This window comes from Chaetodon trifascialis, chromosome 14, assembly GCF_039877785.1.
Source record: "Chaetodon trifascialis isolate fChaTrf1 chromosome 14, fChaTrf1.hap1, whole genome shotgun sequence".
Classification (NCBI taxonomy): Eukaryota; Metazoa; Chordata; class Actinopteri; order Chaetodontiformes; family Chaetodontidae; genus Chaetodon; species Chaetodon trifascialis.
In genome coordinates this window covers 22,594,525-22,617,994 of record NC_092069.1, presented here as the reverse complement: position 1 = coordinate 22,617,994, position 23,470 = coordinate 22,594,525, and the positions used below count along the sequence as shown (strand labels likewise).

Below are 23,470 nucleotides of genomic sequence, written 5' to 3'. Positions count from 1 at the left end.
TTTGTCATACCTACTCAGATGTGAGCACAGAAATGTGCTTTTAAATAGAATAGATGCTTTAAATGCATGAAGAGTTTGTGCTGAAACAGTGTAGAAAAGCTGACAGTAAGCTCATGCATTGAAATGCATCAACATAAGAGCATTAACTGGTCATTTGTGACCTGTAGTTATGGAGAATTTATTATATTTAGAGCTGAAAATGTTTGTGACATTCCCTCTGCAGGTATTCTTCGCATCGGTGCGTTCGGGAGGTAGCAGCCAAGTCTTCTTCATGACTCTCAACAGGAACTCCATGATGAACTGGTGATGGCTCCTCTGGCCGTCCGCTCTGTCTCGATCTCCCATTGGCCAGCCCGGCGACCCCCCCGGGCCCACGGCAGATCTGACAAATGAACCCGAGAGCTGAACTCTTTTAACACCCAAAAGACTAAAACGGTGTAAAAAAACAAACAAACAAGTTATCGTAGAGAAAAACAACAAATACAGAGACATGTTACCCTAGATTATGCCGGGTCATGCAGAAGCCATCGTTACTCAACTGACAAACTGGCAAACTGGTGCCACTGACTTTCCAAATATTCCCACTTTCTCTGTCTCCGTCTGCAACTCTTCCCTCTTTTTGTCTCTTCTCTCCAAACGGACCAGTGCGTTCAGAAACACACTTGCCTCCATCTGTCTCTTTCTTCTTCTTCTTCTTTTTCTAAATCTTGTCGCCACCTTTCGAATCCTTTGACACCCACGTCTTCCATTTCCCTCACTTCCTTTCCGCCATGCGTGCGCTCGTTCCCAGCACAACAGAGAGGCTGAAGAAACAGATGAATAAGATTTAAACTGAATTTGAATATGACAGCGCAGGGAGGGCGGCTGAGCGACGACAAATCAATTCTGGATGTCGGAGGCGAGAGCGGACAGCCCGATTGATTTTCCTTCTCCTCTGTCACTCCCCTCCCCCGCCTCCTCCACTTCCCCCTCCCGCCGTCTTTTTGGGCCTTGAGTAAACTCAATTGTGATTTAATGTTCGATCGCATCTCGCTGCCGTCGCAGGCGGGTTGTTAAAGTATGCAACGATGATGTCTGTGTCCCTTTAAAATGAAACCACTGGTCCGTTCTGTCTTCTTCTCTCCCTCTTTTCCCCTCTCTCCATCATCATCATCGCACTCATCTCCCTGTTTTCCCGTCTTTAAACTCTGAAAGGTGCTGCATCAGATATACTGTAATATTAAATGAACAATGAGAGCGTCATTCTGTTCATTCTGTTTCTTTTTCTGTGGCTGAGTCAGTCAGTCTTTGAGGCTTGATGAAATGTACAGCACATCTGTGTCTCTGAAATCAGGAGTGTGTGTTAGCCAGCGTGTGTGTGTGTGTGTGTGTGTGTGTGTGTGTGCGTGCGCGTGCTCGAAACGAGTCCCGTTCAAATCAAGCTGGGATGTCGAAATCAATGTCCAGAAAAAGAGTCAAGTAATTCACTCTCTGTGCGTGAACTTTTACCTTAATGCCATCAAAGCAACACTGAGTGTGTTTACATGCAGATTTATGATATTATCTTCTTAGTATGGAGTTTATGAGTTGGTGTATTTGAACACCAAGCATTTGAAAATAGGCAATATTCGTGGTTCTTTTGGGGGTTTTTTCGGAGTGTGTTTCCGTTGATGCAGAAATGTTTTGGTGATTCACACATACAGCCGTGCTGCTGTAGGGAACGCGAACAGTTCATCCTGAATGCAACCTCGGCAGGATACATGAGCCACAATCCCGAATACTGTGCGCACGTGACGGCGCTCGTTGCCGAAAGCCGTGGAATCATGCTCCTCCCTGATTGGTTCCTCTGATTTTTGGCTCCTACCTGTTTGTGCAGTGCCTAGCATGATGTCAGCAAAAAAAACAAAACAACGGAGGCCAAAAGTTTAGCGCTCACGTTATAATTAATCATTTAATCACCTGTTTGGTTTCTTTACACCATTTTTTTTGTGCGTGTTGTTATCTAACGTTAACACATGATGATGTTATTTGTCTCCTCTAATCGAGATGTGTGTTAGCAGATTTAAGGCTTGATTTATTCTCTGAATATGGTGATAGAACCGTTTCTTTCTGAATACGTCACACAGCTCAATCATGAATGCATACTGTGTTGAGTTTCTAACACTATTGTCGGTGGGCTAGTTGGAGGGCACTGTGATGCAGATTCATCTTTTCTTCCGGTGGATGTGCTGCAGGTATAGCAGTATGTTGCCTATGGTTAACAAAAGTGAGGTGACACAAAAAGGTAGACTCGTTCTCACTCCACGTGATGATCATTTGAATTTGTCCGTATTTTCTGTTATATTACACATCCACACCGTAGCTGCTCCCGTGCAGCTCTAAGTTAGGTTCACTGATCTCTGTCAGGGGGAGCAGGCTAACATTTTAGCAATAAAGAGTTGAGCTGAAGAGGCCGCCGTCTTCCCTGTGTGTGCACGCATGCATCTGTGTGTGTGTGATTAATGAACAAGTGTGAGTGGGGCATTATTACTGTCTGTCCGTCGTGGATTTCACTCTTCCCATTGCAAAATGCTAATGGTCATTACACTGAGGACTCTCCTTTCAAAGACGAAACCACTGTATTCTTTATTCTGTTTATTTCCTGTTTTCTTTATTTTGAAAGAGCATTACTAATGTCCTGTTTTGGGATTTATTTGTTTTGTAAAAGAGAAGCTGTAAGAGAGAAATAAATGAAACTAGAGCATTAACCTTCTGCGTCTGTGTGTTTTTTGTTTTTTCAAGGACGTGTTTGTGAGAGATCTTGTGCAAGTCTGCCCATTGGTATCAGCACTGACCCTCAGACTTTGTCCATCCCTCAAGTATATCATTAACAGTGCGTGTCTGTGTGTGTGTCTGTGTGTGTGTCTGTGTGTGTGTGTTTGTGTGTGTGTGTGTGTGTGTGTGTGTGTGTGTGTGTGTGTGTGAGAGAGAGAGAGAGAGAGAGAGAGAATAGTGTCCCAATGTCACTATATTACAATCAACTTTAGGGAACACACAACTTTAAATCTGAGCAGCAACATGTGCTATTATGCGTCGTCAGCATTTGCATTAATCATCACATACAGTAAATGACTGACCTTAACCTTCCGGTCTGAAACACCACACATGATCCATGTCTTCCACTATAGATCCCCGACTGTCTCGGTTTTATCACCATGATAATCATTTTTATTGCTTCCTTCCATTCAGAAGCTGTGAGTTTTTATGTAAACGGTAAATCAGACCGTGGTTCACTTACGTGTCAGAGGCGTGTGTGTCTACACGTGCATGTGAGTGAATTAGTGAGTGGCTGCGGCATGATCATCCATGCCCCTTTCATTGATCATTAGCAGCCTCCTGGCTGACACTCTGGATCCACCATGGAGGCAGGAAAGGTAGGAACCGATTCCTCACATGTACTGTATTTCAGTCATATATTCTGGAAATCAGTATTTGCAAACAGGTGGATGGTCACTGTAATGGTGACATATAAAGCTTTGAGTGCTCGGAGGGTTATGTTTACCTCTGAGCTGGAGGAACATCCGCCGTGTTATTCGTCAGTGTTATCCATGTGCTCATTTTGCACAGGAGGCTGTCGTAATGTGTCTGCCACAAGATCTCACTTCAAATGTATTTATGGCACATTCAAAATGGTCCATTTAAGCATTCTTACTTAACTTTTAGAGCCTCTGTGTGAAAACATTCTCATGATTGTCTGACATAGTGCAGAAACCAGTAAGTAATCGTCAACAATGTGGATAAAGTCTTCCTGTTTTTTGCATTTTTATGTGCACTGAGTGACAGTTTACATACCCCTGTTCTTGCTTATGTGCGTGTTAACGTGTGTGTTTGTACATGCGTTCGTCCTCGTGTGAATGATTACCTCTCACCCCTGCAGCAGCTAACCGGCACGTTGGCTCTGGCTGTGTTCACGGCGGTTCTAGGGTCCCTGCAGTATGGTTACAGCCTTGGAGTCATCAATGCACCCCAGAAGGTAGGCGTTACTTCAATGCAAGCTTCGCTTCCTGACTGGCTCGACTGTTTGCTGCAGCATACTGATATTTAGCTGCAAATCAGAATCGGAATCAGAAATACTTTATTGATCCCTGTGGGGAAATCGTTTTGTTACAGGTGCTCCTCACAAGAATAAAATTAGAAGAGTATATGTATGTAATATACATATATACATATATACATACATACATATATATATATATATATATATATATATATATATATATATATATATATATATATATATATATATATATATATATATATATATATATATATATATATATATATATATATATATATATATATATACTGAGAAGTATAAGTATACACATAGACAAAAGCAAAAATAGATAGTAAAAAGAATATATACAGTAAAGAATGTGCTTTGTTTTAATCAATAGTAACATGATTATTGTATTAAGTCAACAGTGAACTGCAGTATATATATATAAATGATCTGACAGGGAGTGAAAAGGTCCGGGGGCCATTCAGAGGCAGGAGTTGTACAGGTTGATGGCCACAGGCAGGAATGGTTTCCTGTGGCGTTCAGTCTTGAGTTTTGGTGGTATGAGTCTCTCACTGAAAGTACTCTTGTGCCTGACCAGCACATCAAGAAGTGGGTGTGAGACGTTGTCCAAGATAGTCCATAGCTTAGTCAGCGAGTGTGAGTAAGCTTACTTGACCCCATGGCCGTGTAAGTTTTCTGCATACGCTTTCTGCAGCACTGGAGACAGATGACAACAAACAATCTGTCCCTATCTCACCGACAAACAACTTTCTCCACAAGTTCTTCGGAGTTTTCTTGTGCAAGCTGTCTGAAATTCCCTTGTCTGTAGTGAACAGCAGTTTGAGTGTCTCTCCACCAAACATGTTTTGAACGGTGGCAGACGAGTCAGATTGTAGCTTGTGCCAACGTCTGTCTGCTCCAAGCTGCTGGAAGAGTTGGTGTAACTGAATTCCCTGCAGACTGCACACTGAGGTGTTGTCTTGTTCCCATCCAGTTTTGTTCAGGCATTGTACTCTTTGATGGCCCTTGCAGACTTGGTCTTTCTCTACAGACTACCACTGGTGAGGAAGTTATTTCTTCATTGTCCCCACTGTGGATTACATTTCAGATTACATGTCTCTTCTAGAGTCGGTCAATCATTGTTTAGAACTGAAAACATGCAGCAGCTGTAAATGTGATTTTCATCCCCGAGTCAGTGGCTGACCGTCCCCTCCTGTGTCCAGTTCATGTTGTATTCACGTGCTCCTCGTTGGGAGGTAGTCTTTATGACTTCAGTGTGTTCATGAGCTGTGGAAACAGCACGGATGCTACAAAGGTGTGTTGTCAATAACTTTTATAATTGAGGTCACCATGTGTGTATATAGTCTTCAAAGTGCTTTACAAAGGCCATTGGACTTGCTTGATCTCCTGGAGGACGGTTCACCTCTCATCTAAGAGGCCTCTTCAGTTCTAACTGACTGGTGGGGGGTCCTGGGTGTTTATCCTGTTGCAGGATCCTTGACCCACCCAGCCATCATGTGAGTCGTTAGGGTCAGGATGTGAATGGCTGTTACGCTGCCTGGGGAGGGATCTCAGGACTGCGTTGTGAGTGGCTGATCAGTGGTGCTGAAGACCACCTCCTCTGTTCAGTCATGGTGGTTCCATTTCCTCTTTCAAACCAGCGGTCCTCCCTGGCCAACATATCTATGTTACTGTCCTCAGATGAGAGTTCCTTAACCTTAAGATGTAGGTGATTACTGAGTTTTGACCTGAAGTGTTGGTCCCATGTGTTTTTGACATCAGACTCGGCAAGTACCCTGACTCTGAGTTGTTGTTGAATGCAGGGGAAATTATCAAAGCACTTCACCACCATTGACCACTTTCGTCTCGAGCTTGTAATTATCATACTTACCTCCCCCCCCCCGTGGGCCATAAGGCCACAATAGCGACGTGTTGAGCCTCATTCCCAAAGCTGGCCAGCCATCTGTTTCAGATCTGCTGGAGGTGTCCACCTCAGCAGTTGCATCTGCCTTCGTTTTTCTTTAAATTTTAAAGGTTGGGATCTTGTTAATGATGCCGCAGAGCCTCCTCAGGTGTCCTCTGTGGAATGCCTGAAGGATTTTTCTTCATGTCAGCTTTGTGTTACCTCGACCATTCAGAACTGTTACAGTGCTGCATGACAAGCTTGTCTGTCTTTCCTTGTATGATGTGATGGTTGGTGGCATGGATGGCGAGGTCGTCAGCAAAGTCCAGATCTTCAAGCTGCCAACCAGGTTAATAGATTCAGAGTCCTCCTGTGTTCAACCAGATAAAACAAGGGGTCATTGGGTACAGATGGTTCCTCATGATTGGTGGAGATAATAATAATATTAATAATAATAATAATAAACTACTTTTATTCATATAGCACCTTTCAAAACACAGTGCTTTACAATAAAAATAGAAACACAAGCAAAATTACCAAAGAGCAGGGATTAATAGATGGGAATAAAGCTGCGATTTAAAATATTTTATAGCTTGCAGCCCTGATCTCCTCAGGCAGGTTGTTCCAAAGTCCTAATTGATGTGCTAACAAACGTATGAATCTGGACCTTGGAGCAACCAGGAATGACGCATTTGAGGACCTCAGGAGAGAGGGTCATAGAGCAATGCAAGATCTGTGAAATAACTTGGGGCGAGGCCTATCAGGGATTTATAAGTAATCAATAATAGCTTGATACAGTTCTGAACACAACATGCAGCTGGTGTAGTGCAGCCAGGATCGGTGAAATGTGATCATGTTTCAGTTAAAATCCCGGCAGCAGAGTTTTGGATGAGCTGGAGGCTGGAAATAAGGTTGATTTTGCCTTCTTTCAGACTGCTGTCAGATACCACATGTCGAGAAAACACCAGCATGCTCACTGCAGCCCCTGATCTGCTGATATCACGGTGTCCAGCTAGAGGACCATGTAGTCACTGTGCAGACACGGCTGGCAGTTTCCTCAAAACAAGATGCAAGCACATCTGAAATTATGCTGAACAAAAATATAAACGCTACACTTTTGTTTTTGCTCCCATTTTTCATTAGCTGAACTCAGAAATATTGAATATTGGTCCACTCCGCTCGATCCAGAGCATCCCAAACATGCTCGGTGGGTGAGAGCATGCTGGCCATGCAACAACTGGGGTGTTTTCAGCTTCCTGGAATTGTGTACAGATCCTTGCAACATGGGGGCGTGCATTATTAGCGGCAACATGAGGTGATGGTTGTAGATGAATGGCACAACAATGGGCCTCAGGCTCTCGTCACGGGATCTCTGTGTATTCAAAATGCCATCGATAAAAATGAACATGTGTTCGTTTCGTGTCATAACATACGCCTGCCCATACCACAACCCCACCGCCACCATGGGCCACTCGATCCACAATGTTGACATCAGCAAACTGCTCACACGATGCCACACGCTGTCTGCTATCAGCCCTGAACAGTGAAAACCGGGATTCATCCGTGAAGCGAACACCTCTCCAACGTGCCAGGTGCCATCGGATGAGAGCATTTGTCAGGTGGAGACCCTGACGAGGACGACGAGCATGCGGATGAGCTTCCCTGAGACGCTTCTGTCAGTGTGTGCAGAAATTCTTTGGTTATGCAAACCAATTGTTGCAGCAGCTGTCCGGGTGGCTGGTCTCAGACGATCTTGGAGGTGAACATGCTGGATGTGGAGGTCCTGGGCTGGTGTGGTTACACGTGGCCTGCTGTTGTGAGGCCGGTTGGATGTACTGCCAAATTGTCTCGAACGCCTTTGGAGACGGCTTATGGTAGAGAAATGAACATTCACTTCACGGGCGTCAGCTCTGGTGGACATTCCTGCTATCAGCATACCAATTGCACACACCCTCAAAACATCTTTGGCATTGTGCTGTGTGATAAGACCGAAAAATTTAAAGTGGCCTTTTATTGTGGCAAGCCTAAGGCACACCTGTGCAATAATCATGCTGTCTAATCATCATCTCGGTATGCCACACCTGTGAGGTGGGGTGGATTATCTTGGCAAAGGAGAAGCGCTCACTAACACAGGTTTAGACAGATTTGTGAACACTATTTGAGAGAAATGGATCTTTTGTGTTTATAGAAAATGATTTAGATCTTTGAGTTCAGCTCATGAAAAATGGGAGCAAAAACAAAAGTGTTGCGTTTATATTTTTGTTCAGTGTAGAAATATCTGAGCGGAGCCAAAAAACACACAGCCCACCCCGAATCTCGCTGTGATTAAAAGTGATGGTGTGATTCAGATGATGAACACTTTGACTGTGATGTGAGCACGCCTCTCTGACGGATGATGCATAAACATGTCATGTGTTGCAGGTCATTGAAAAGCATTATGCGCGGTCCCTGGGGGTGTGGTCGGAGAGGGCGGCTGTCCTGTCAGAAAACACCACAGAAGAAGAGTTCTCAGAGGCGGGACAACACCCTTCCGTGGTCGTATATTGGTCGTTGTCGGTGGCAATCTTCTCCATTGGTGGCATGGTGTCGTCCTTCCTGGTGGGATTTGTGGGAGACCTGAGAGGGAGGTGAGAAAAGACAGATAAGATAAGGACATGAGAGTGCAAGAATGAAAGATTGGTGGGACAATGAACGCCTGAGGAGGAAGTGATGGAGTAAGTGATGGAGTAAGGCGCCACGGTGCACCTGCGCTTATCCATCCTCCAGCTTCTCGACATCTCTTCCTGCCACCTTTCTATCTCTCTCTGCCTTGCAGGGTAAAGGGCATGTTAATGATCAATGTCCTGGCTGTAGCTGCTGGACTGCTGATGGCTCTTTGCAAGATGTGGAAACCTCACATCATGGTCATCGCCGGCCGCGCTGTTATGGGCTTCTATTGTGGTACAGTGAAGCACACTGTGTAACCTTTGATTAATAACTGCTCATGAGTTATATACTGTAGAAGGGTTCATTTGTCCTCATTATCCTCCTTATTGTCTTATATCCAACAGCAAATGTTTGGTTAAAGTCAGTGTGTTTGTGATGTGTGTGTTTCAGGGCTGTCATCCGGGCTTGTGCCTATGTACATTGGAGAGATTGCACCCAAGGCTTACAGAGGGGCTCTGGGAACATTACACCAGCTGGCTATTGTCACTGGCATCCTGATCAGCCAGGTGAGCTGCACTCACACACACACACACACACACACACACACACACACACACACACACACACACACACACACACACACACACACACACACGCCAGCATCTTCGCTTCTCTGCATACTGAACATGTAACCTAAACTGTGTGTGTCTGTGTGTGGATGTAGGTGTTAGGCCTGGACTTTATCCTTGGTAATGATGACATGTGGCCCCTGTTGCTCGGTCTGTCTGGAGCTCCGGCTATCTTACAATCCCTTATGCTGCCTCTATGCCCCGAGAGTCCGCGGTACCTTTACATCCTGCTGGGCAAGGAGCAAGAGGCTCGAAAAAGTAGGAAATACACACAGCAGCTCTTTATGTCGCCCTCTTTCTCTCTGAGCAAAGGATCTGAAAACTGCTAATAAGCCATTCATATAGACTCATGATAGACTCCTGCATTTGTTCCCTGTTGCTCCGTGTTTTGCTGCAGGTCTGCATCGTCTAAAGGGGGAGTATGATCCAACTCCTGATCTGGAAGAGATGAGGAAGGAGAAAGAGGAGGCAGACAGGGAGGACAGAGTCTCCATCCTGTCTTTGGTAGGTCTGTGAACAGGAAGAGGGTCACTTTGAGACATGATGTCACACTTACCTGAATACTCCCCAATGAGTCTTACTTTAACTCAACAACTTTGAGGAAAATGACTTAAATTTTTGGGCTTTAAAATAAAATAGCTGATAAACTCCCAAAGCCACCAAAAGCACTTGCATTAGATTATTACAGGGCTGACATTCCTCCGCATGGTGGACAAGGACACTCTGAACCATCCAAATTAGTCAGCAATCAAAGTGCAATGACGATCTCATGTAGCTGATCAATCATTAGCTAAATAAGTGATTTTAAATGAGTGCATCAGCCAATATAAGACTCGAACCAGCACCTCACCCCCACTATGACTGTGAGTTCCAAGATTACTGAATGAAAACACACTTTAAAAAGGGCTGCAGATGAGGCCGTCCCACCGTGCAGCCCACAGATTCCTGCAGCAGCAAAACGTGTTAAAACACTTCCATAAAAACAAAACAAACTTGAATTTACTTCAGCAGTCGTATTCAGAATACTTCATTTATTCACTGATCCCCGGGGGGAAATTGGGTGAGCTGCAGCAGCTGCCATTGTAAAATAAACAAAAGAAACAGGAAATCAGAAATATCTCACAGAATATGTAAAAAATACAACATAAAGAATATACATTTATGCTAAAGTGATTCTACTTAGCATACATAGGAATGCACTTAGTGACATCTATCATAAGTTAAAGAGATATTTATGTGGATTGCAGCTGTGTGCTTTGGAGAAGCATTGCAGTGACGATCTTTTCCTGCTCTGTATTCTCCCAAAGATCCGCTCCTCTGTGTACAGGCAGCAGCTGATCGTCGCCCTCATGATGCATCTCTCCCAGCAGTTTTCTGGCATCAACGCGGTGAGTGGAAAATTAACTTCAGCTCGGACTTTTTATGACTGTCATTTGGTAAAGTTCAACTAAAATTGGAGTAACTTTGATGGCATACGGGACATCTGTGTTACTGTGTTGTACAAACATAAAAACCTCTTGCTTCATATTTGACTTTGTAACTACAGAAAATCTATAATTGTTTTGTCTTCAAGATTTTTTATTACTCCACGGCGATCTTCGCCCGGGCTGGTGTCACTCAACCGGTCTACGCCACTATAGGAGTCGGCGTCATCAACATGATCTTCACTCTGGTGTCTGTGAGTGGCTGCAATGATATGCATAATACACACATTCCTTCTACACACAAACACACACACACAGGTAAACAGTGCACTGTGTGTTCCAGGTTGCGCTGGTGGACAAGGCTGGCAGGTGCACCCTGACTCTGGCGGGGCTGGGAGGGATGTGCTTCTGTGCCATCGCCATGACAGTGGGCCTCAAATTCCAGGTTTGTTCAGTCAGGCGTCAGAGTTTTGGTCCATCAGCAGCTTGAGCTGAGCTTCCATCACCGCCCCCTTACCTTGTTCTTCACCACCTGTGTTAACCCACTGAGACAAAGGTGTTGAGCAGCTTTGCTCTTCCTAAAAGCTGTGCTGCTTTCAGCGTAACATCTACAGTTACAGTGAAAGTTGTTTGACATGAACAACAACAAAAAATCTTAACTCAAGGCCCACTTGCTGTCTTTTTCTGGAGCTTTCCACTGCATGCTTCCTCCTCATGCATGTAGCTTAGCCTTGTTTTTCTGAGCAGTTTTTGTGCACTTTAAGTTCAGATTGCCGTGCACTTCAGGCCCAGAAAACTATGCTATGAATAAAGGGCAGACGGGTATCACATAAAAAACTGCAACCATTTCATCTTTATTTCGCTTGAAAGTGATGAAGCAAATAATGCAAAAGAAAAGTGATGGATGGTTCAGTTTTGCAAACTATCGTTTATTAAAAAACAAGACAGTCAGATGCCTCCTGAGAGGGAGCTCAGAGCTCTTTCTCCTAAACTGAGTCTCCTCATTGATGTGCTCCTTCTTCCAGAGTGAATTCAAATGGATGAGCTACGTCAGCATGTCGGCTATCTTCCTCTTCGTGAGTTTCTTTGAGATCGGTCCCGGTCCCATTCCCTGGTTCATAGTGGCTGAACTGTTCAGCCAGGGACCTCGGCCTGCGGCCATCGCCCTCGCCGGCTGCTGCAACTGGACCAGCAACTTCATCATAGGCATGACCTTTCCGTACATACAGGTAGGCAGAAAGGACGTGCATACTGTCAACTTGTGCAACACGTGGGTTGAAGTGTTTGCTTCATCCACGCAAAATCAGCCCCTCCTGACTCCTTTTATTTTTGTCTTTTTTTCCATTTTCAGGCCGTGCTGGATAGTTACGTGTTCATCCTGTTTGCCGTGCTGCTTTTCGGCTTCACTCTGTTTACTTACTTTCGTGTCCCTGAGACTAAAGGCAAAAGCTTTGAGGAGATTGCCGCTGAATTCCGCAAGGGGCACAAAAAGCTGGCGCAGAGCCCCAAAGACGCCACCGAGCTGCAGCAGCTCAAAACGTCCTCGGACGCTTGAGCGTGTTTGAATGCGTGTGCAAGTGTGTGTCGGGCTGTCAGTATTTTAAAAGTGTTTGTGTACATTTATCCTAGATTTTACTAGTACAGTAATTTATATATATATATATATATATATAACTTGATGAATTAAGGAGAATTAAGGAGAAAAGACAATAGTTTTTTTTTCATGATGCACATATAAACGCTACTCAAAAGTGACTTAGAATATCATATTTCCGTTATATGGAGTACTGTTTACACTTAACCAAATTGTAAACTTTCATTGCAGTATTATGACGTGATGGGTAAAGCTGCTACAGTCAATATTGGATCACATGTGGACCACTTGTATTGTTGAACCTACAGAGAATTAAGGCGTGATGCTTCAGTTCCCATTAGCTATAAAACTCAGTGGGGCTTGCAGATGGTTTTCTTTGGTCCCGGCATGCAGGAGCTAGGAGCTAAAGAATCGGATAGGAGGGTGAATGTGATGGCCAAAAACATAACTCCAAATGAGCGCTAACATCGCTCTGTGCATGCTGGATCTGTAACTGGTTTGCTGCTTTACCACCAACCAGGCATTTAAAATGCTTTAACTGTGGAGTTACTGAGCCAGGAACGGAAACAGCGTTTGCATTTGTGGAAAGAGAAAAGACAGTTAAGTTTTACTCTTATAATACTTATTATAGTGCCTAGTATACTGTAGTGCTGTTTGGTCATCCAATCTGGATATTACTCATCTGAAGAATTGCTCCACAATTTACTGTCTTGAAATATAATCATAAACTCCTCCACTCAAAAATGTGTCGTTCATTGTCACTTCGCTTGAATGTCTGACCTTGGTTGTGCATTGTTCGTTTGTGTGTTTCTGTGTGAGACATCTTGTACATTTGTTTGCATATTTATGTAATCTGGAATTTTAAATGAGGGAGAAATGGCTGGTTGGAATTTTTAAATAATTGTCGTGAGGAAATTAAACTTTTTGGTTGAAAGGAAAAACCCATCGAACACAGAGCGGGGTATTTTTCTGTGTCTTTGTGTCTGGGGTGGAAATAAAATACATAGATAAATCTTGTATAATATACCCATGTTAGATTGCTTTGTTTTTGGGGACCAGTGATGGAGATCATATAGCAGACGGCGAGATTAATGTTTAACGGATACCAGAGGAAATTTACTCTGCTTGCAGAAAGATCTGTTTACCCAAAGACAGTCTCTCTTACACAGCCCCCAGCAACACGACAGAACTAATTATAGACTCTTAACAAGCTGGCTGTGCTCTTCAAAGTAAACACCTCATTTCTGCTCTGAGCTCAGCAGTGACACACACACCTGGAAGCACAGGAAATTTGCAGTAGCGTTGTTCATCTTCAGCCGTAAAAACAATAACTTTTGCTTGGTCGTCATGGAGTGTGTGTCAGAGAGACAGAGAAAAGGAGATGCAAAGTGCCTGCAGTGTGAGGGAAGTCATCCTGCAGGATCAGCAAAATGTCCTAAAGGAATTAAGGAAAGTAAGGTGAATAAGATCAGGGCAGAGACGAGCTTGTTGTAGGCTGAAGCGGCGAAGAGGATGAGGAGAAATGACAGTTAATGATGGCAGTGCAAAAGGAACTGGAGCAGGAAACAAACAGTTCTCACGGTAAAGCTGCTACGATCCAGTAGGTGGCGGTAATGCAATACACGTGGATGCAAACAGCCATAAAACTCAGAGAACGAAGAAGAAGACGTGAAGGAGTATAAGGAGTAGAAGAAGACGAGCTAGTGACATTTCCTCTGAGGTAGAAGAGAGACGCAAGGTAAGGAAGTAGGTAAATTGTGTACAATTTTAAACGCTAAGTGACCGATTGTTTGCAGTGCAGTGGCGCCTTATATAATGTGTAATACTGTTAGCCACTGTCGATAACGTTAGTTAATGAGTAACTTCTGTGTGACGCTCTTGAGACGATGTTTGACGAGCGGTTGAAAGAAGTTAGCTCGCTACTTTAGCAACATTAGCAACAGTACCGCCTGCCAGCGTCAATGGGTGTGCGTCGTGTTAGCAAGCTAACTTGGTTAATGATGATAGAAAACACATGTAGTGGGAACCTGAAGCTAGCTTACTGTTTCAGGCTAATTTACCGTGTAACGTGCTCACCTGGCCCAGCTGCCACGTAACATGGCTAGTTAATGGCGTGCTAGCTTGCTAACACAAGCGTTATTAGATTGCTTTTTAAAGACGGTGAACTCACACGGTAGCTATTTGGGATATTTAACTCGTTATGTATTTTCCCAGGACCGTGTGAAAGGAAATTTGAGATTACAGCAACATGACGTGCAAGTAAATTCTGCACATTAGCAATTAACGTCAGCGGTTAGCTTTTCACGTAGTCTTCCAGTGAGATGACTGCGCTACTTCTGATAATTGTTTGTATACAAGTATGATGAATGAATGAATGAATGAATGTTGAATCGGAGAGCATGGATCGCTAGAAATCTGAAACCTCGACATGAATTGGCGTTAGGTTGGAAAGATCACTTTGAATTTTAACGTCGAGCAACGCGCAGAAAAGCGTTTTTAGCTGACATCTGTACTTATTTTTGGAGTATTGATTGTAAGCACTCACGACCCAACCTCTGTCCACTTCCTGACAGAGAGCAGACTGAGCATGACCACGTATACCAGCTGTTTCTGATATCTGCCTAAACTGGTCTTGCTTGCTGTTTTGTTCACAACAAACACCTGATTAATCCTCTTTTGTGTTTGCAGTCGTGGCTCTTAATATCTCACACACCCTTTTGTGAGTGACGCTGCTGTCCGTCACATTCTTACGTCTGTTGGTGTTTTCTTCTGCTCATTTGGGTAACCTAAAACAACCCGTAGCCCATCATGGCAGACGACTTTGATACTGGGGACTCTGGGGCCTCTGCGACGTATCCCATGCAGTGCTCTGCGTTAAGGAAGAACGGCTATGTCATGCTGAAAGGACGCCCCTGTAAGATCGTTGACATGTCTACCTCAAAGACAGGCAAGCACGGGCACGCCAAGGTAAGTGCATCCTCTGGAATGCAGGGCTTAAGGCACATTAACCCAGCCTGATGTTTCCCAGTTTTACAAGCAACTCCCAAAGCCAGATCTAACCACTTATGGTATTTTCCAAGGTTCACCTTACTGGACTTGACCTCTTCACTCAGAAGAAGTATGAAGATATTTGCCCATCTACCCATAACATGAATGTCCCTCGCGTCACAAGGAAAGACTACCAGGTGAGACGCGCCTCTCAAAGCTCTTTGTGTAGCCACGCATTGGTGGATATTGTACCAGTGGGACACGTTTGTACCAGAAGCCCGTGGTTGTTTCTCTGGCCATTATCGGGTGTTTCAGCTTTTGTTTGGACCCCAGTGCATCCTTTTGTGATAATGTGTTGGACTTTATGTAATTCTTCCTACTGAAAAAATGTGACGTGAGACTATAAATGCTTTTTCGATTGCTCAACGGGTGTGTCTGTCTCTTCAGCAGTTGTGAAAGGGTATACAGGTTTTGAACTTGCTGAACAGGTTTTGTCTTTACCACCCAGCAGTCTCTTCTTCCCTCATTGACGCCTCTTTTGGGATAGCAGTCCTCTAAAACCACAAGAAATGAAGACTGTTTAGTTTTTGCTGTCAGTTTTGATCGAGTTTGTCTCCATTGGACTGTTTTCATGACAAATTTCTAATTTTCATTCAATTTTTTTTTTTTTTTTTTTTTTTTTTTGAAAATGTTAATCTTGGTAGGGCCTTACAAATTGTACATGGCATTTACCTGTCCTATGAAAAACCTGTTTAGTGGACAAATAACATGGTTTCATTGCATACAGTAACGACTTTGGTCTCTGTCGCTGTCAGTTTTGACTTGCAGCCACTCTATTAGCCAGATTTTCAGTGTGTACATAAGTGACTTCTAAGTCTGCCGCTTTCCATGTTTTAGCTGTCCCGGTGACTTAATGTTTTTAACACTTTACTGCTTTCATTTTTGTCTAATGGCACATTTAGCTATGTGATGTCTCCGATGGTTTCTTGTCCCTGATTGATGACGGTGGAGAGACCAGAGAGGACCTTAAGTTGCCAGAGGGCGATTTGGGAAAGGAAATCCTGAAGAGGTTCGAGAATTCTGAAATGTTTATGGTGAGTTTCAGTGGCCCAGTGGAGGGCCAGTGTTCGGGGTAATGTAGTGAGATTTCTGTTATAATATAGCAATCACTAGATCAAGTAATGTGTTACTAAGCATTCAGCAGCCATGAGCGATGTCAACCCTTTAATGATATTGGACACATGGGACAAGACCTCAAAAGGACTGCTGTTAAATGCAGGTGGGGTCAAGAAACAGCCTCCTCTTGAATGTTTGAGACATTAACCAACGCTGACAGTTACCAACATAAAGCACCCTGTTAGCACCGGGTACTGACTGAACCAGGGCAACAGTAAACGCGGGTCATGACTCATCTTGTCATACGTTACATTTCCATTAGTCATACAGTAAATTTTCTCATGGTCTCTGATATTTATGGAAACTTTGACGGTGTCTCTGACGATGCACAAGCATCAAACGGATGTCTTCGTGCAGCTTTATGGGTTGACTTAACAGCAGTTCATTCATGATTTTGTGCTTTCGGTGACCTGAGTGAATGAAGGGACCACTGCTCTGGTCCCAGGTCTTATTTTTCTCTTCCCTTTTCAGGTGTCTGTGATGAAAGCATTAGATGAAGAGCATGTAATTGGCACCAAGGCCATGACCTCTTAAATAAGTCGAGGATAACGCTGGAGACCTCACACTCCATTATGGCTTTGAAGCCTCACCAAAGCTGCTGGCCTTCACCCCACATCTCCACCAGTTTCCCCGCTGGTCGACTGAAATCCGGAAACTGGACTGGGTTAGCGTCTTTAACTACACCTTTGGCTCAGGGCTGACTGGCATTCTCTTCGATCAGTGAAGTTGCCCACCCTCAGCCATCACAACTTAACCTCGCAGTGGGTACTGATGTTATTCCAAGAATATTCCCAATAATATTCCAGCAAGTCGTAACATTGTTTTTACTGTGTGGGTGATATGCTCTTTTCCTGCGTGCATCACTTTTTTTTAATCATTCCTATTGTTCTTTTTGAAATGCTGCACCTTGCTTTCAACTTAAATTCTCCCCTAAATGTTTTTGTCTTTTAAATTGCATCTCCACCGGCTGACCGAGCGCCTCGGTTAATGCTCCAGCTCTGCTTGGTACGCAGTTCAGAGAGCATAAGAACTTCACTCATTTCTGAAACGCATTCGTTCACATGCGCACTTCGAATTGAATTTCTGCAATCAGCAACATTTCCTTTACTCTGCATTTGAAGTATCCCGCTGTAAGATTTCTCGTGCATCAAGCTGGCCTTTTGGTAGCGGGGAGCTCTGCTGCCTCAGGTGTTCTGCAGCCAAACAGGCCCGGGCGGGGGGGGCTTTTCCTCTTCTATGCTATAAAACTTTTTCCTTTCACTTGATGCCTTTATGAGCTGACAAATGTATAGAAAATAACCTTGAAAGAGCAAAACTTGACTGTTACAGTCTTAATTCAACAATTAAGCTTCAGTTGAGAAAAAAAAAAAAAGTTGCATTATTACAACACTGGGCGCGATAGTGGAGACAAGAAACCATTTAAAGTCTTTTAAGATGTAGCTGAACTTGGTGGTTGTTCCACTGTGCGTTGCGATAAATGTGTCGGCATTGAGTCACACGTGGGGTCGCGGGTGGGGGAAGGTAGCTGTGTTTGGGGTCGGTAGGTTTTTATTTCTGTTCGCAGTTTAATGGGATTTTAGTAATTGTGGTGAAAGGTTGTCGTTGTGTTTATGTTCGCACAGAATTGCAGGAAATCAGAGTGTGTTTACACGCACTGCGTTAGCGTGGTCGCTGTAAAATCTGCATTTACGTGCAGGCAGTCAGTTTTCTCTCCTACCTCCTATCGTAACATTTTTTTTCAAGGGTGCGCGCGTTAAAATAACCCGCCTTCAGCTGCGGAGACGACGTCTTTAGTCTCGCTTTAGTCTGACTTTGGATTTGGGCGCACTACGATCTTTCCACCTTCTTCACTCTCGTCACAGCAGTACTTCTCTAATTTCAAGTGTCGGCCGGGAACCTGTGCTCTTTTAAGAAACGCTGTTAGAAACTCAGTGAAGCGAAGTGTTGACGCCCGCTGACTTAAATGCGTGTAAACACACTGATTGTAATGCTGACAGAGGAAGGTACTTTGTACTTTGTTCTTTGTACTACAGCAGCTGGTCTGTTACTTTGTTCAGGCTTCAGTCCACTTAAACTATTTTTACTTCAAGAGAAAGTTTTAGCATATTAAGTTCTCATGAATTTTCTTCGTTCTCATTAGCTTTGTGTTTTTTCTTTCCCTGGGGAACACCACGTTAGGGGCTGTGGCTTTTTCTCTGGCCGTGTCGGTTTTCACTTAAGGTACCAAACACAACAGCAGCACTCTGAACTGCAAAGACCAAAGGTGGAAGCAGTAAGACTGTACTCAGTGTACCAATGGTACGTTTCACATTGAGTATTCGTCTCTTTAAGCAGCAGGAAAAAGCATTTGCCCTACAGATAAATGCTCTGCAGGCAGTGCGGTAGAAACTTCAGGCCTGTGGGATGTCCCTCGCCTTTATAAGCTTCACACATCCGCTCACAGCGTCCGCCTGAAGCGTCTCCTCCTGACTTTATTGTCGGGGCCGAGTAACGAGGCTAACGAGCACGTGGGAAACCTAACCTGTCACATGCTAACTGCAGAGGATCCTGGCCTGGGGCAGGGACGCTGTACACAAGTTAAAACTAGTTTGACCAGTAGGTCGGCAGAGACTGAGGCATTGTGCTTTGTCCATTAGCTTCATTGCAAACGTCGGCACTCTGCCTGTGAACCAGTTTCCAACATGTCCAATCAGTGGTGCAGTTTAACAGGTAAACCGTTTTTATGTCTGTCCCCGCAGCCCTAACTGAAGACCACTGTCTTCCTTAAGCCATATTTGAGCGGTCACATGTCTCTGTGACGAGGGTCAGGCTCCTTCCTCCCCCTCAGTTCCTCCGGCCTCTGATATGTAGCACTAATTACGACCACACGACTGACCTCTGATTCCGTTTTGAGAAATTGTTTACACTGTAAGAGAGACATCCCGTCCTCGTGCTGATCTCAGATCAGAGAGCCTTCGGGATGCAACAGCGGCTTGCCTGAGGTCAGCGTCGCCACATGGGGACAGATTTTCTCAGGGCTCCAAACACAGCGTTCGGAGATGTGTTACTTTAAAGGTGTCAGCGGCGAGGATCGTTATCCTCCTTCATTAATGACATCATCGGTGTGTTTTTATGTTGGAGAATGTTAAATTTCCTGTTTGTCTTCTCCGGTGCCTCTCATCAAAGATCTTAGCTGCTTCATTTTCTCTTTTCTCTCTTTTATTTCTGCTATTTTATTATTATTATTATTATTATTATTATTATTCTTATGAGGGATGTTGGTTTGGACCACAGGTACGCTGTGTTGTGTTCAGATGGGGAAAAGGTGAATTATCAATAATATATCCTGTATGTTTTTGTATGCTGGCGAAGGGGTTTTAGGGTATTTTCTTAGCTTGATGCATGACTCTCTGATTTGAATGTCTAATCCAAACCGTTTCAAGGGTTCATCTGACGATGAGCCTCTTCTGGAACGTAAAGATACATGTGCGCCTCCCTTGTCCATTCTAATGTGCGGCTGCTGTCTAAGAAATCACGACTGTCTGTTTCTATTAGGCCAAATAAAGTTCATGCAGATGTTACTGGCGACAAGACGTTCGTCAGCTGTTTCCTTTTGTGACCAACGCCTCAGTGTAGCTCATTACAATAAAGAGTTTCTGGTTTCTTTGTTTACCACTGGGACAAAATAACCATCTAATCTCACGGTAAAGTCCACATGTATACCAGCAGATGGACGCAAACATTTTGTAACAGACTAGATTAAAAATGATCAAAGAAAAGTCAATGTTGCCTTTTTTCAGTGGTGAAATGTAACATTTACTCTTCACATTTTAAACTGCTTCATACTTTTATATCTCACAGGGAAATCTTTTCCTTTTTACTCTATTACATTTGACAGGTGTAGTTACTAGTTTTCATTATTACAGTTTTTCATGCCCTTCCTGTCCAGTGAAAACCACATATCTCCATATTTGGTGCTTTTGAATTTTTCCTGATAAACTGCAGAATTGAGTGTTGTCTTATATTAAAAAAAAAAAAAAAAAAATCCCCCAGCCTCTTAAAATAAACAGTTTGAAAAAGAAAGTTGACTCTTCGGAGATATGTGGTTGTCACAGGACAGCGACGCCACAGGCGTACAACGACCTTCCAGAATCTGATGCATCGCTGAAGATTAAACCGCCCGACTGTATGTAAAGTGGTTAAAATGAGCTCAACCTGAAACATCTACAGCAACAATAATCTGAAAAATATCTCAATAAAATAATACATACTTAGTTTTACTTCAAGTACACACACACACACACACACACACACACACATATATATCTAATACATGAACTACAGCATGTAAATGACATCATTTAACGTGGTTTTTAAAGTAATCACATTACATCACATGCTCAGCCCAGACTTCCAAGCAGCTTTTGATATTAAATACTTTTACTTAAGTAATTTTTTAAAAGTAGGACTTTAATTTGTAGGCTTTTAGGCCACTTCAGTGAAGGATCTGAATACTTTAACATTCATGTAAATGAGGTTTAACAGGTGACATCTTTCTTATTTTCAGCAGGTAGCTGCTGAGCTGATGAACACTGCACTCAGGATGTTTACTGATGTGCTGTTGTGCTCATCAGTTCGCAGACCCGGGCAGAATCTGTGAGATGTGTACTGTACCTCCAGCTGGTGTAAACTCGGGGATATTGGGCTCAGGAAACTGACGGCCGCTCCAGACCCTTCACTGTTTTCTCTCTAAGCGCTGAAGGGTCGGTTTGGCCTTGTGTTTTGGATCATTGTCGTGTTGGAGAATGAGTGCTGTGTGCAGCTCCTGGCTGATGAATGCAAACTGCATCCATCTTTCAGCTCTGGCTAAAGTCCCTGTGTCACTGCAGCTCACACACTCCAAAAACACCAGAGATCCACCTCCAGGCTGCACAGCAGGGACGGTGCACTTTTCATCAAACGCCTTGCAGACTCCTCTTCAAACACAGCGTTTACAGTTTGACCACGGACCCCCAATTTTCTGCTTCTTTATCAGAATTTGAAATCTCTTTACGTCCTTTTCCTGATTAAGTTCAGCTGCGTCTTCTCACAGTTCTTGTTGCTTTCCCTGTGACTCGGGATCCAGCAGCCCTGGATGAAATGTGCAGGAGCTCTCAAGAGCTAAGAAACTCATTTTCTATTTAAACACAGACGCTAATTATAATCAAACAAGTCACAGGTGTGGAAATGTACCCGTAATATGCATTTAAGGTGGTTTTCTTTTATCATGTGGGTGATGTTTTAGAATTGGACCTGATCCGACATTTTTTCCCAAAAATGGTTAATATTTCACAAATTTTCCAGGGTAATGTAGACTTCTGAGCACAGCTGCATGTCACAGAGTTCAGTTTGTGGAAGAGTTTTCTTGAAACAACATCAAAAGTTTAATCTAAACATAAATATACACCAAGCTAAAGCTTAACTTCATGTAACAGGGCTGAGTTATATCACCATCTTAACCACTTCTTCTGGCTTTATGATCAGCCTCCAGCTGCTGGGCTCAACCAGTTCTCAATTCATGTTCACTCAAAGATGTAGAACATGGAGTCAGGCTGGACCCAGAGCAAAGTACGACTTGGAATCGATCAAAATGCAGCAAACAAAATGATTTGTCGTTATCCTGGAGTGAATACTTCTGTACACAACATGTTGTAACAACTAGTTTTATAGGTGCCACTTAGTTTATCAGTGAGGGGAGCATACAGCCTTTGTAATGCAACAGCAAGTGTAGATGTGCAAAATACCAAAAGAATGAGATAATGTCAGTTATCACAAGATGCATTGATGTTACATGATCAGTAGGTGGCAGCGACGCATCACTTTTAAGGCTCCTCTGAAGTTTGCTCTTGAGCCAACAGTCTGAATATCTGTTGCAGTGTGTCTGGACACAGAAGAAAGTAGGCTAGACAGTGTTTGTGATGCTGCAAGCGCAGGTCCCAGCAGCGGCGACGGCGGCGGCGGTGGTAGTGAAGGTAGTTTTGAAAGCCAAACACATGCTGGGGCTTTAAGGAAACTAATGCTGCAAAGGTGAGCACATGGCAGCTGTGCACGAGACAACAGCACAGAGAAATGTTTCAGTTAGTTGACTTCCCCCCAGTAAACAAGCCACATGGAACCACCTCGCAGTCCCTACAAACCAATTAAATCCTCTCCACGGCCTTCACAAAGAAACCTTCTTCCCCCCCAGGAGTGTTTTACTTGGACCGCCTGATCTCTTTCAAGGCTCGGCATGGAGACCGAAGCGGGGATTCTGGAGGGGATTGGCAGAGGTTTTATGGGCCATTCCACAGCGCTCCGAACCTGTTTATCCAGACGGTGAAGCCCCTGTATTCCCGCCTGATGTTTGGAGGACATGAACTGGTTTGGAATGATTGGAGATTTGACAGAGTTCCAGGCTGGAGGGGGATTCTCTTGTAAATCAGGGAAAACACGAGTCCAAACACACACACGGGCCCTATACGGCAGCGCCGAGCAGAGAGGGGGCCCATTATGTAACGGCAGGACCTGTGTCTCCAAACAGCGTGAGCTGGAGAGAGAGAGGAGATCAAAGCATTAGTGTGAACCATGTGCTTTTATTGAAAGTGTATGGGATTGACTGTGCTTGTGTGTGTGTGTGTGTGTGTGTGTAAAAGAAGACCTATAGAGTTTCCTCCAACTGTTTCCTATTGGTCCTACAAATAGCTGTACTATTACCGGTACTTCATTCAAGATCACTGAAAATTTATACACCCTCTGAGATATTTGGAAGTCCTTATGGCAGTATTATACACGACAAGAAGTGTAATCAGCTTACATTTATTGTAATGAACCCTTATATAACTGTCAAAGCATCGCATTAAATCCCTGAGAAAAGCTATACGAGGTGCACCATCACGCCTTCAGGTCTGAAATAGACGAGAAAATAATATTAGCATACGCTTATCAGTGTCACACAGAAATATAGGCTCTTTAAATAGCATAGTGTTATGAGAGGCATTAAGTCCAGAAAGAAAAGAGAGTTTTTTTCTGTATATTCTAAATATTATAAGTGAGATTTGCTTGTTTCTCAGTGTGTGTATGTGCATGTTTTCA

At 43.7% G+C, this 23,470-nt stretch overlaps 3 protein-coding genes across 20 annotated transcripts in view; all 3 read left to right on the top strand.

Moving 5' to 3' along the window:
* LOC139342750 (TRAF2 and NCK-interacting protein kinase-like) overlaps positions 1–2,726 on the top strand; it is a 60,831-nt gene extending 58,105 nt beyond the window's left edge. For all 17 annotated transcript variants that reach the window (XM_070980020.1, XM_070980019.1, XM_070980015.1 and 14 more), the window contains one exon: positions 224–2,726. In XM_070980020.1, coding sequence (XP_070836121.1) covers positions 224–307 — 84 coding nt within the window. In that variant the 3' untranslated portion in view covers positions 308–2,726. The remainder of the gene's footprint in view (positions 1–223) is intronic.
* Positions 2,727–3,377: 651 nt separating this feature from the next.
* slc2a2 (solute carrier family 2 member 2) lies at positions 3,378–12,178 on the top strand. 2 transcript variants are annotated; one of them, XM_070978971.1, is made up of 12 exons: positions 3,378–3,392; positions 3,899–3,991; positions 8,346–8,551; positions 8,740–8,864; positions 9,021–9,136; positions 9,295–9,457; positions 9,597–9,703; positions 10,507–10,587; positions 10,773–10,877; positions 10,967–11,068; positions 11,649–11,852; positions 11,975–12,178. In XM_070978971.1, exons 1-12 carry the CDS (start codon positions 3,378–3,380, stop codon positions 12,176–12,178), a joined length of 1,521 nt encoding a protein of 506 aa, XP_070835072.1. The 2 variants fall into 2 exon arrangements, with proteins under 2 accessions (XP_070835072.1, XP_070835071.1); XM_070978970.1 differs by having other exon boundaries at positions 3,896–3,991.
* Positions 12,179–13,925: 1,747 nt separating this feature from the next.
* LOC139342773 (eukaryotic translation initiation factor 5A-1-like) lies at positions 13,926–20,131 on the top strand. The gene is made up of 5 exons (XM_070980054.1): positions 13,926–13,955; positions 15,020–15,184; positions 15,298–15,402; positions 16,168–16,299; positions 16,853–20,131. Exons 2-5 carry the CDS (start codon positions 15,026–15,028, stop codon positions 16,913–16,915), a joined length of 459 nt encoding a protein of 152 aa, XP_070836155.1. The 5' UTR covers positions 13,926–13,955; positions 15,020–15,025; the 3' UTR covers positions 16,916–20,131.
* Positions 20,132–23,470: the final 3,339 nt, after the last annotated feature.

Bases quoted from the DNA above. Each gene is read 5' to 3' on its own strand.
- slc2a2 (XM_070978970.1), top strand. The intron at 9,704-10,506 runs GTAGGTCTGTGA...ATTCTCCCAAAG, and splicing joins GAGTCTCCATCCTGTCTTTG to ATCCGCTCCTCTGTGTACAG. The intron at 10,588-10,772 runs GTGAGTGGAAAA...TTTGTCTTCAAG, and splicing joins AGTTTTCTGGCATCAACGCG to ATTTTTTATTACTCCACGGC.
- LOC139342773 (XM_070980054.1), top strand. From the start codon at position 15,026: ATGGCAGACGACTTTGATACTGGGGACTCTGGGGCCTCTGCGACGTAT. The intron at 15,185-15,297 runs GTAAGTGCATCC...GTATTTTCCAAG, and splicing joins GCAAGCACGGGCACGCCAAG to GTTCACCTTACTGGACTTGA. The intron at 15,403-16,167 runs GTGAGACGCGCC...TGGCACATTTAG, and splicing joins TCACAAGGAAAGACTACCAG to CTATGTGATGTCTCCGATGG.